Source organism: Polypterus senegalus, chromosome 12 (genome assembly GCF_016835505.1).
Source record: "Polypterus senegalus isolate Bchr_013 chromosome 12, ASM1683550v1, whole genome shotgun sequence".
NCBI lineage: Eukaryota > Metazoa > Chordata > Cladistia > Polypteriformes > Polypteridae > Polypterus > Polypterus senegalus.
In genome coordinates, this window is record NC_053165.1 from 84,895,080 (window position 1) to 84,908,302 (window position 13,223).

Sequence of the window (13,223 nt, forward strand, 5' to 3'; positions counted from 1 at the left end):
TTTCTCAACGTTTCATTACCTTGCTTTACCGACGTGGATTATGAAACCTTGTAACACGGCAAAAGTACACGGATTGATCTAATAGTTTATGTACTAAACACGAATGGTGCCATCTGGTCTGGTAGAAGAAGAGGAGGAGGAGGAAGGTTAATTGTGTGTCTGTAAACTTGAGACGCCCCCCTATTTTTAAACCGGAACTTGTTTGTAGTGAGCTGGCGGCTAGAGCTGTTTTTATTTTTTTTATTTTATTTATTTTTTGTTTTTTGTTTTTATTGCAAGTCAAAGTCTTCTAGCATGTAGTTGGCGAAGTGAATTTAGCCGATTTTCTCCATTCACCAGAGTTGTATTTTGTTGACAGGATTAATATAAGGGACATGGCTCAAGAAACTAATCAAACCCCAGTGCCTATGCTCTGTAGTACCGGTTGTGGATTTTATGGAAATCCTCGCACAAATGGCATGTGTTCAATTTGCTATAAAGACTTCCTGCAGAGACAAAATGGAAATGGCAGAGTTAGTCCGGCAGGTAAGATTTTACTGTACAACAACTTTTTTTCATTTTTCTTTTTTTTTTTTTCTTTCCTCATTTAGGTAGTTCTCACAATGGTTTGCCTTTTTATTCGAAATGAATTCAAAAATCTGACACGCCTGTAGGCTGGGTACAGTTTGATTTTTTTTTTTTTTTGTGCTCATGGTTTAGGTTGGTCTTTTTCTATAGGGAGGAGATTTTGTGGCTTCTTGGGAAAACTCTTATTATACCAGCTCTCTTTTTTTTCTGTGTAATCTTATTTAAAGCCACAAACTCCTGGAGATCTGGGCTGTTTGTATTTCACAGTGCAAAAGTAAAACTAGAGCTTCCTTATTCTGCTTGTTGTGTTTTATGTTTCAGAATTAGTGCTGGGCGGTATGACAAATTCTATAACACGGTAATTTTCAAAATGATGCCGCTTTCATGGTATTCAACGGTTAATTTTTTTTTTTTCCCCCAATGCATGAGTGGATGTTGACCACAATTTCCACTGCAATTACTGCAGTAGACTGTCTAAGAATACCCTTTTCCACTGTCACGAGAATTGTACGTTGTTTAAAAAACATTTTTTAATGTGCACACAAGTATTTATACAGGTTTGCATGGCCACATAAAGTTTTTAAGGGGGTGGCACTAATGAAGAGAAGGAATCGCATTGCATGAGAGTTGTAGTCAAAATATGGAGACTTTTTATTGGACAAATTTTGCAAACAACTTGAAAGTATCATTTTGCCAGAAGAGGCATTTTGACTTAGTAAAATATACAGAGGTGCTTGTCAAAAGTTGTATTGCACTGAACATGTTTTAGAAAAGGAATAAATCGTAAATATTTTATTTTTTGTAAACCAGCCACACTTGCGACTTGGGATCCAGTGTCTTGGTCATAGCCCTGAATCCGTCTTTCTCCACAGTGCTTAATGGAGCCATGTCTTTGGCTGTATGGATTGTAATGGTGCTTGCTTTTTTTTTTTTTTCTGCTCGTAGGCAGTACCTGTAGCAAACGCGTCTACACGCGACGTCTGACTCGAGTGTCCTCTAACCTTTTCCGTTTTATCTTAGTTCCATGCATTCATGGTACTCCAAAGCATGTTTGCGGCTAAGGTGGTGAAGCAAATTGCTCATGATGCCATCTCTGGCAACAACCTTTTGAAACCGAGGTATCTCCAGACAACAGACACGGCTTCTTTTTTCAGCTCTGTGTCATCGCGTTCAGCTTTATCATCTGCTTCGGCTTCAGAATGTTCTGTCCTTTTTCTCCGCTCAATATCTCCGCTAACACATTCACTCTGTTGCATGTGTGTTTAGCGGTGTAGCAGTGAAAAAGGTCCCCCCCTTAAACAGTTTCCCGCTGCCCCATTTAGGCTATTTAAGCCGGTGTTGCGGTATAAGAGAAATCCATATCGTAACAAAAATAAACGTTTTTCGGTATGAACCGGTATACCTCCCAGCACTATTCAGAATCCCTTCTTAAAATGTGTTTGAGTCCAGGGATGTCTGCATAATGGTTTTGAATTTCTCTACGTTCACATCACAAGCCTCATTGCTCGGTTTTTATTTTTTTTGCTGTATTGGATTTGCCTGCCTTGACGGTTCACGTTCATCTCTTGATCCTGTGTTGTTTATTCAAAACCATAAACTCGTTAAGATCTGGGCTTTTAGTGTTTCACAATACAAAAGTAAAACCATTTTCTTTGCTGCTTTACTCCACTCCTCATGTTCAGCTTTCAGACGTGTTTTGGAGTCAAGGTGTCTACATAATGGTTTAGAATCTTTAAACTTTCGCTACGGTCGCATCACAAGGTTCATTGCTCTGTTCGTTTTTTTTTTTCTTCACTCGCCTCCATAGGTGCCTGCTGCTGTGTATAACCGTAATGTGAACACATCTGTCCTCCGAATCGGCACTCATTGATATATGTCTGTGCACCAATCCTTTACATCGCCAACAACAACAAAAAAAATGTAATTTGTGAGACCACTCGTGGCATTATAACCAGCCAAATGGGCATGGTAATAGCTAGTCAAGCAGGGGTCCCCAACTCCGGTCCTGGAGGGCCCCAGTGGCTGCAGGTTTCCATTGTAGCCCTTAATTGGTGCACGGTTTCTGCTGCTTATTAACTTTTTTTTTTAATTAATTTAAATTTACTTGTTTAAGATTTGTTCCCCTGAATTGCTTCATTTCTTTCCTTAAATGGCACCCAAACGGAAATGAAATATGAAGCGAGTAAGCTAACAGAAGACCAACTAAGGCCTCAAACTCCAACCAATTTCAGTCCAGCCAGTTGCTTAATGAGGTGCCGTAGCTTGTCGTTTATTAGACCCGTTCTTTAATTCCATGGCTTGGTGCTGCTCTCCTTGTGCAATGGCAGACATATACACAATTGTTGATTTTCCTCTTTTCTAAGAGTACTGCTTAAAATGTTTTGGGGATCTGAGCAGATCAGCATTCCTGAGGCCTTCGCCTTTCTTTATTTTCAGATACTGTATGATCGACACTTTTTGGTTATGTTTTTGGGTTCATTTTGTCTCGTTGTTTGGCTGCTAATTAAGGGGGGAAAAAAGGTGTCTTGAGTCATCAAGAGCAAGTCGGTTAAAGTTAATTCAAAAGAAGTCAATTATTGCAGCAAATACAAGTCACAAACTAAGAAAAGGGTTGGAATGAAAACCTGTAGCCACTGGAGCCCTCCAGGACTGAGGCTGGGGATCCCTGAGCCAGTGTATGCATCGCATTTTGCTCTTGAAGACTGCAAACCATGTACACAATTCGGTCAAGAAGGTGCAATAGAACCAGACTGTTAACTTTTTTTTATGCTGTTTTCGTGGCTATTACTGGCACTACTGCACTAAGCGAGGTACGAGAAAGGGAGCCAGCGAAGGTGTGGGACCCATGACTGTTGTCACATCTTGATCTCTTCTCCATTGTTGTTTTGCCAGTGCTGACTCATGACCCATGTGCATAGGCAGAATGCACATAAATTGCCATCGGATAGTTCTTTCTCATGTCACAAATTAGTGTGTGCATCTGATCTGATCAAGGACCACTTGTGAAAATGACTCGAGTCTGAGTTGAAAAGATGTTTTTTTTTTTTTTAATGTGTCCACACAGCCCTGAAAGCATCAGACTTGTGTCGTATGAAGGCGGCACAGCGGATTTGAGCCAGTTCAGCCTCGCTATGTGAAGTCGTCACTTATTTTTACTCTTAGATTGACTGTGCTGTTTTGTCCTCTTCTTTTTTTTTTTTTTTTTTTTCTTAGCTTCCTCAGGTGTTGCCATCATGGGAGAGTCTTTACCACTCCAAAACTCGGAAAGCAGTACATCAGAAGTAATGGCAGCACTGAACTCTGCGTCGTCACCATCTGAACCAAGCAGGTAGTCTCTCTCTTTCAGATTCTGTTTAAATTCAGCATGTATGCTAGTGTGGTGGTGGTTTATATTATTTCAAAAAAAAAAGAGGTCTGTCCAATATAAGCTCGCTGGTGTGGTCAGAATTTAAATGTTTTGCTCTTCATTTGGAGAGTCTGTTAAGGTTGAAGCAGAGTTAAGTGAAACTGCCAGTAAATCAAGTGAAACTGCCAGTAAATCTCTTTGTTAAAAAGCACACTAGAAATGTATTTTACAAAATAAATACATTAATAACGAAGCTTTCCACAACCCCTATATCTAAGCCTAGTTTACTTTGACTAGCCATATTAAATATTCTTCACAGTTAGCTAAGCATGCAGCTGGACATCGTTTCAGTTGACAGTAATATAACTAGAACAATGAATACCTCATTATACATGAAATACACCATAGAACGCTAGTTACAAGAAATATATCCTGTATACTTCTAAAGTTCAGTATGAGTGGCCCTCTGTGTAAAAACAGTCCGAGTCTCTTAATCTAATGGATCTCTGCACTAGTAGTGATAGACAGATAATACTTAATTTGACCTGAAGGGGAAATTGGTTTTACAGAAAATTTATATACATGTATAAATACTAGGGGGCTTCGCTCGCCCACCCCCGGGTTTGGTTTACCAGATATACCATTTAAAGAGATTGTTAGTTTCATGGGAATTGTTACATATGCATTATTTTCACTTTAAAGCTTTTGTAAAAACAATACTTGTCCTTTATTTCCGGTCCCGGGCGTGGTCAAATCTTTCTCGCAGGACATAGAACGCCGCTCATGTTGTGAAGGGGGGCAGCTGAACGCACGCTGAGGAGATGCCGTCGGATCAGCTGCTGTGTTTCTGCTGCTGCTGGCGGGCTGCGTGTTCTGCTTGTCGCGCTGCACGTCGATCATTTTAAAAGCCTATACAGCAGCGGTCCTTCAGCCACTTTGCGTCTCTGCCGCTCGTGTTATTATGGGGTTCTGAACGCACGCGAAGAAGCGATCTGATCATCTGATGACTTGCTTGCTTCTGCTGCTGGCGAGCTGCGTGTTCTGCTTGTCATTGTTTTACGAGCTGGGAGCACATGTCTGTCTGCCAAAAGCATTCCAACAACTGCTTAACTAATTGCTTCAATTAAAAAAAAAAAATAAATAAAATACCATTACTTCTGATGTCCTGTTTTGAGTTTTGGAGTGGTGACAAACTACAACAATAGACACATTCTGGCATAAGATATCAGAGCAGCTACTGTTACTGCAGGCTTGTAGGTGGCAGTAAGATGAGGTCAGGCCTGCTCGGATTGTGCCGCAGGTTTATGTTTAAAGCCATTCAATATTTGGATACAGAAGTGTCCATGAAAGGAACTGACCTAATAAGCCTTTTGAGTCACCAGCATTAAGAAGGATTTGTCAAAAAGAACGCTGGTACAGAGTGAATCATTTCTGTTGATGAGTCAGCCAGAATGATGCAACTTGCTCTTTTTTTCCCCCTGCAATGACATTGACCAATTCAGTGCCTGGATCATACATTTAATTTTAATGGCACTCTGCTCCCTTTTTCATTACTGTACATTCGCAGAAATCTCTAGACCTTCAACTCGGTCTAATTAAACCCATCCAGTATTAAAATTGCGTCTGAAATGAGAGGTGTAAGCCTGTTCTCCACATTACCCAAACATCACAGTACCTGAGCTCTTATTCTGTCCATTCGATGTGGCCATGTTAAGTAGAATGAAGTCTCTGTAACCTTTCATTTTTAAATTGCCATTGAAGAATTTGGGATTCGCTTTGATTGTTTAGTAATGTATTCATATATATCTTCTTTTAGCTGCTCCCGTTAAGGGTTGCTACAGCGGATCATCTTCTTCCATATCTTCCTGTCCTCGTCATCTTGCTCTGTCACATCTGTCACCTGCATGTCCTCCCTCACCACATCCATAAACCTCCTCTTAGGCCTCCATCCTGAGCATCCTTTCCCTAATATGCCCAGCGTGTCTCCTCTGTACATGTCCAAACCAACGCAAGTATATATACATTGTAAAATTATACAAGTACAGGTGCCGGTCATAAAATTAGAATATCATGACAAAGTTGATTTATTTCAGTAATTTCATTCAAAAAGTGAAACTTGTATATTAGATTCATTCATTACACACAGACTGATGTATTTCAAATGTTTATTTCTTTTAATTTTGATGATTATAACTGACAACTAATGAAGGTCCCCAATTCAGTATCTCGGAAAATTAAAATATTGTGAAAAGGTTCAATATTGAAGACACCTGGTGCCACACTCTAATCAGTTAATTCACTCAAAACACCTGCAAAAACCTTTAAATGGTCTCTCAGTCGAGTTCTGTAGGCTACACAATCATGGGGAAGACTGCTGACTTGACAGATGTCCAGAAGACGACCATTGACACCTTGCACAAGGAGGGCACGACACAAAAGGTCATTGCTAAAGAGGCTGGCTGTTTCACAGAGCTCTGTGTCCAAGCACATTCATAGAGAGGCGAAGGGAAGGACAAGATGTGGTAGAAAAAAGTGTACAAGCAATAGGGATAACCGCTTGTACCCTGGAGAGGATTGTGAAACAAAACCCATTGAAAACTGTGGGGGAGATTCACAAAGAGTGGACTGCAGCTGGAGTCAGTGCTTCAAGAACCACCAGGCACAGACGTATGCAAGACATGGGTTTCAGCTCTCGCATTCCTTATGTCAAGCCACTCTTGAACAAGAGACAGCGTCCGAAGCGTCTCGCCTGGGCTAAAGACAAAACTGCTGCTGAGTGGTCCAAAGTTCTCGGTTGAAAGTAAATTTTGCATTTCCTTTGGAAATCAAGGTCCCAGAGTCTGGAGGAGGAGAGGAGAGGCACAGAATCCACGTTGCTTGAGGTCCAGGGTAAAGTTTCCACAGTCAGTGATGGTTTGGGGTGCCATGTCATCTGCTGGCGTTGGTCCATTGTGTTTTCTGAGGTCCAAGGTCAACACAGCCATCTACCAGGAAGTTTTAGAGCACTTCATGCTTCCTGCTGCTGACTAACTTTATGGAGATGCAGATTTCATTTTCCAACAGGACCTGGCACCTGCACAAAGTGCCAAAGCTACCAGTACCTGGTTTAAGGACCGTGGTATCCCTGTTCTTGAATTGGCCAGCAAACTCGCCTGACCTTATGGGGTATTGTGAAGAGGAAGATGCAATACGCCAGACCCAACAATTCAGAAGAGCTGAAGGCCACTATCAGAGCAACATGGGCTCTCATAACACCTGAGCAGTGCCACAGACTGATCGACTCCATGCCACGCCGCATTGCTGCAGTAATCCAGGCCAAAGGAGCCCCAACTAAATATTGATTGCTGTACATGCTCATACACTTCATGTTCATACCTTTCAGTTGGCCAACATTTCTAAAAATCCTTTTTTTTTTTGCATTGGTCTTAATTGATATTCTAATTTTCCGAGATACCGAATTTGGGACTTTCATTAGTTGTCAGTTATAATCATCAAAATTATAAGAAATAAACATTTGAAATACATCAGTCTGTGTGTAATGAATGAATCTAATATACAAGTTTCACTTTTTGAATGGAATTACTGAAATAAATTAACTTTGTCATGATATTCTAATTTTATGACCGGCACCTGTATATATGATGTCTAATCTAGGCTGCCTCATTTTCTGCGTGCATTCAGCACAGGCAAGTGTCATAAGAGTGTGTGTATGCATAGATATATGCATGTGTATATAGATTACATAGGTATTTTGATATACCTAATTTGTGTATTTCACTTAAGTGGGTGGGTATCATGGCATAGAATGTAATTGAATTAAACTGATTTATTCCTTGGTATTTTACGGAAGAGGTTTGTGTTTTTATATAGATTGTGGAGCGGGACCCGGATACACACAGACAGACAGACCGACGAACAATGGTTTTGCACCCAACACATTCATTTTATTTGCAATATTTACATAAGTTCAGTGCACAAACCCAGTGCCTCTAGCACCAACCCCCCCAAAGTCCAGGCCTCACAGTCTCTAGATGCCTTCCTTCTGGCCACCTCCACTCCTCTCTATGAGCTCCGTCCTCTTCCACCCGACTCTTGCTAATGAACGGAGGGAGGCGGCCCCTTTTATCCCAACTCGGATGGGCATCTGCTGGATCCCGGCAATCCCCCCGGCCACACCCCCGTGTGGCGGGAGTGCCGGCTGCGCACCCAGAAGCCCTCCTGGTGTGTCCAGCCGTCTTTCTCCCCCAGCACTTCCTTGTGTGGCGGAAGTGCGGAGGTCCAGGGTTCTTCCGGCACCGGGGCGCTGCCTGGCTGCCCCCAACACAACCAGGGCAGTCGCCCTCTCGTGGTCTGGAGGAGGCACAAGCCCTCCTCTGGTCCTCCTGGGCGTCCCGGCTGGGCTCCACCCCCAGCCACATGCAACAAGATATAGAGATCTCAGAATTTGATCCAGTTTTTCATTGAAACCATCTGCCTTTTGCCGATCGAGGAATGCAGAACTTTCGGGTTTTTGTCCAGGGCTAGTGATTATGTACTTCTGGGATGTGTGTTGTGTTTTTTTTTTTTAGTTTCATTTCTGACATTTAAAATGTATGTGTGTGTATATAGCTTGTGCCCAAATAAGGGGAAAATAACAACCAACTAATAAGCAGGGACCACAATAATGCAACACAAAAGTTGCTGTTCAGGGGCAGGTGTATTGTGACAGAGTGTTTGATCACATTGGAACCATGAGAAGCAAAGGCGCATGCAGTTCCATTTGCAATTTTGCAATTTTATTTATTGCCGCCCATATTCCCACCTTGCCAGAATGTATCACTTTTTAGCCGATTACTGTGTCATTTTTTTATAAGCCACGTTCTAGCCAGTTGTGGTTTGATTTTATTTTAAGCTGTTTTTGCATACTTGTGCTTGTATGTTGCTGCTGTGTTCCTACGCCAATCTACAAAGTTTTTTTTTTTTTTTTTTTTTTTAAATTGTAAATTTGCATTCAAGAGGGTATGTTAAACTGAAAGTTGTCATTAGGTCAGGGTCTCTAAATGTCTCTTTGAATGTATTAAACAAGCTTGAATCCATGTTTGCTAATGGGGAGCTGTGCTTTGGCAAAATTTGTATTTGAATAAAAAGGCAGCTCAGTTTGCTCTCGGTTAACCTGTTGGAATTTCCTTCCAAAATGTACCTTTTTTTTAATTAAAATTGCAAGTATTAATTGGTTTTGTGTGACAAATTATACATTGTTTCATCAACACACAGTTAAGTATTACCTTAATTTAAGGAGCTGGTTCTGTAAACCGCTTTTTTTTTTATCATGAAGAGAAGTTTTTAAATGACTCCAATATTGTAAACCATAGCATATGCTCATAAATGTTTATCTTTTTGACATTTAGCCTTACATCGTGCCAGGTATTATCAAATTCCACTCCAGTAAATACCAAAGAATGCGGCGTAACAGAAGTCGGTGCAGCTCTGTCAAATGAAGAATTACAAGGTGAGGCTCTGAATCATTTGTTCCCAGCGCAAGTTTTATTGAATTTCTGCAAGATTCTTTTTGTGTGCTGCTTACATTTTCCTTTTACAGCGCTTGATCATTTCTATACCAAAGAAATGTTTTTCCCTGTGAAAGCATCATTGTTTGATTTCTGTTCCATTTATTCCGAGAGAATCTCTGGCCAACACAGAAGTATAATAGAGTTTGATTAGGCCTTGTTCTCATTTACTGTGTGCAACACCTCACCTTTTAATTTGTACACAACTTTAACCATTCGCAGGCCTGAACCGGAATGACACAGTAGCTGTCATTCTTTAGGGTTACACTGTAAAAATGGCTAAGACAAAGGAGTTGGCTGCAGCGGTCACAAATACAGGGCCCCTCCATTACCCCCGAGTTTGGTATGTTAGCGATAGAAACAAATCACAGTGAATACCTTGTTAAAAAATGTAAACCACGGGAGTCGAACTCCAGTCCTTGAGGGCTGCATGTTTTCATTATAACCACCATCTTGATTAGTCGCCAGTTTTTCCATTAGTGAGCCATTTTTACTGCTAATTAACTTCTTTTGCCTTCATTTTAATTATCTTGACTTGGACCCCTTTAGTTGTCTCTTTTTCCTTGCTTAGTAGCCAAACAGTAATTAACAAACAAGCCACCACATGACCAGCTCACCTGTGTCCATCACACAATATCTGAAAATAAAGAAAGGTCTCAGTAAGGTTGATCAAACATTTTGATTGTGTTCTTAGGGGGGGAAAAAAAACCAGAAAAATCAAGAGATTTGGAAATGTCTGCTGTGGCAGAATGAGAGCAGCAACAAGCCACTGAAATAAATAACAGGCTTAATTAACAGCAGGAATCGGCTTCTCATTAAGAGACTGGTTGGAGTTTGAAATCCCAGTTTAGCCGGTCATCTGTTGGCTCGTTTCACATCTCATTTCTGTTTGGCTGTCATTTAATGAAGAAATAAATCAACTCGGAGAACTGAATCCTTAAAAACGGGGCTATTGAAATTAAGGGGGAAAAGAGTCAATTAGCAGTGAAAACTACTTGCTGATTAGGAAAAGGGTTAGAATGAAAACCTGTAGTCACTGCCGCCCTCCAGGCCTGGAGTTCGACACCCCTTATGTAAACGATCCAATCACATTTGGTGTTAGAAATGGTCGCCGTCGTCTTGCAAACACCAGCCGACACTGCTCTCCATATTGGCCCAGGTATCTGCAAGCATTGTAGGTGTTGATGGCAACAACTTCCTGTTCAGTGCTTCACTGTAATTGTTGCAGTGTGCAAGGCTCATTCTTGTACACTTTGTTCCCCCATTTTAGCGCTCCCCAAAGGAAGATATCCGGACATGTTAGGCCCAGGGAACGAGATGGCCATAGTCCCAATTTTTTCCAAAATAACAATTCAATTTTGTGCCATGCCATGAGCGGACGTGTGACAGGTCGCCCCATCTTGCTGGAAGTAACCTTTACTGATCTCACGGTCATCCAGCTCAATCACAAATGAGTCAAAGTGTACCCTGCCTCACTCATTTGTACATATATCCAGGCATACTGTGATCTTATTTTGGATTGATTCATTAAGACAGTAATACATCATAACTCCATCCCATTAGAATCTTCACAGGCTCAAATTGGTGTCCAGTGATCTTTTCAATTCCTCTTTTAACACTTGGCTGTGCTATCAAAAATTCTTAGTCCATAGAGTATTTTATTCAGCCTCCTTGTGTCTGGGTGTAGGAGTAAAACTGAGCACAGTTGAGCAGTAATTAACGTTTATGGCTAAATGGTGACCCTAATGCATCAGAGGAAAGGACACACACACACAGAGCCTGGTTTATGCTTGTCATGTGAAACCAGAGCACCGCAAAACACGTACACTAATTTATTCTTATACTGATCGGTTCGATTGGTGCATTGATAGTCTCCTAGAGAGTAAGTGACCGTGTTCAGTCAGTGTCACATAACTAATGCCACAGCAGATTATGTGAGACTAACGGAGCCGCCATTGCTTCGAAATCCATACTAACCCCTACTTTCTCTGCTGTTCTTTTTCCGTTTTTCTGTGGTGGCAATCTGCACCACCACCACCACCCCCCAATCAAAGCACCGTACCATCCCTACATTGATGGATTGAAAGCCAGAGGTCCGCATGACCATCATCAAATTCTTCCATGTGAATCCTGTAAACCATGAGGACTGATTGAGAACATTTGTTAGGTAGAATGCCTAGAGGGGGCTGGGTGGTCTCATGGCCTTGGAACCCCTGCAGATTTTTTTTTTCCCCCTCCCGTCCTCTGGAGTGGGTTTTTTTTTTTTTTCTGTCCTCCCAAGCTGTTGGATCTTGCGTTATTTTTTGTTAATTAGTATTGCCTTATTTTATTCTTGTACTAGATAACGTACAGTAGCTGAAATACCTGGCGTTGCCTGGGAGGAAAATTTGTTTTTTTTATTAATATAAATTGAGAAAAATTATAAAAAAAAAAAAAGACTTCAAAAATAGCAAACAATGAAGATTCGCTAATGTGCTCATCTTTCAGTCTTGTATGTATGTTATCATCCAGAAATAATTAGGAATTCTTTTCTTTAAACAGAGTATTATCTATTGTTTACGCTTTCAGAATATGGGGTCTCTTTCATGACAGGTTTTATCATCTAGTATCAAGTATAGATCCTATAGTATTATTGAATACTTTTTTAAATATGAATGTAATTTTTTTTTTCCATGAATAAGACAACTATTTGAAGCTTGGTCATTTTTATTAACTAGGGGGTGCCGTTCGTCCAGCCCTGGGTTTGGTTTACCGGATATACAATTTAAAGAGATTATTTTCATGGTAATTATTACATATGCATTATTTTCACTTTAAAACTTTTGTAAAATCAATTCTTGTCCTTTATTTCCGGGCGTGGTTAAATCCCTTTCTCACAGGACGTATAACGCCGCTCGCGTTGTGAAGGAGGGAGGATGCTGAACGCACACTAAGGAGAAGCAGTCCGATCGTCTGCTGGCAAGCTGTGTGTTCTGCTTACCGCTTGTCGTTTTAAGAGCTGGGAACACAAAGTGTGTCTGCCAAAAGCATTCCTACAACTGCTAGGTTAGATGTCCATGAACTTGTTTTAAATGTTGTCTGACTGCCTTCTCTCGCGGGACGTCAAATTGTCTTCCGAAATGATCACATCTCATCTCCCTCTCAAAAGTTTTTTTTTTTAATATAAAGTGAACTTTTTTTACTGAAGTATCAATCAACGTCTTTTTTTTTTTTGAGAATCGCTTTTTAGATTTTAATGGAATGCTTGCTTCACCTTTAAGCTGCATGGAACTCAAAATGGCTTTTTTTTTGTCTTGCAAATATTTGTTTATAGATATGTTCCTTATTTGTTGTCAATCTCTTTTGGCAACGATAGGCGCTACTCCAGAAGGAACATCAGTGGATAGTACAGAGGGCAGCGTAGCCGGTAGCGGAGTGGATCAGTTCGGTTGTGGTAGGTCAGATATGTAATCCTAACCCACCAAACCCTATCAAAAAAGCAGCAGTCGTTTCTCCCCAGTCAAGATAAAACACGTTCAAAAATCCCTCACCGTGGCTGGTATCATATTGAGAACAATGTTTAATTTTTTTTTATTTATTTATTTAACACATTAATGTAATGCAATGAGTGTTCGACATACACATCCCAGTCCTCATTTCCTTTAAATTTGCACCCTATACTTTTAAAGGGCTGGGCTTTTTATTGTCTTGTTGGTGTCTCCACCACATTATGTCAGGTGCACTTGCTCTGATTCAATCATACCCTTAAACCACCAGAACCGGCT

The 13,223-nt window shown here is 40.8% G+C and overlaps 1 protein-coding gene across 2 annotated transcripts in view; it reads left to right on the plus strand.

Annotated features, from left to right (window-relative positions):
- The window catches only part of zfand6 (zinc finger, AN1-type domain 6), a 40,348-nt gene that overhangs the window by 14,603 nt on the left and 12,522 nt on the right, over positions 1–13,223 (plus strand). For both annotated transcript variants that reach the window (XM_039772735.1, XM_039772736.1), the window contains 3 exons: positions 359–525; positions 3,781–3,895; positions 9,301–9,401. In XM_039772735.1, coding sequence (XP_039628669.1) covers positions 359–525; positions 3,781–3,895; positions 9,301–9,401 — 383 coding nt within the window. The remainder of the gene's footprint in view (positions 1–358; positions 526–3,780; positions 3,896–9,300; positions 9,402–13,223) is intronic.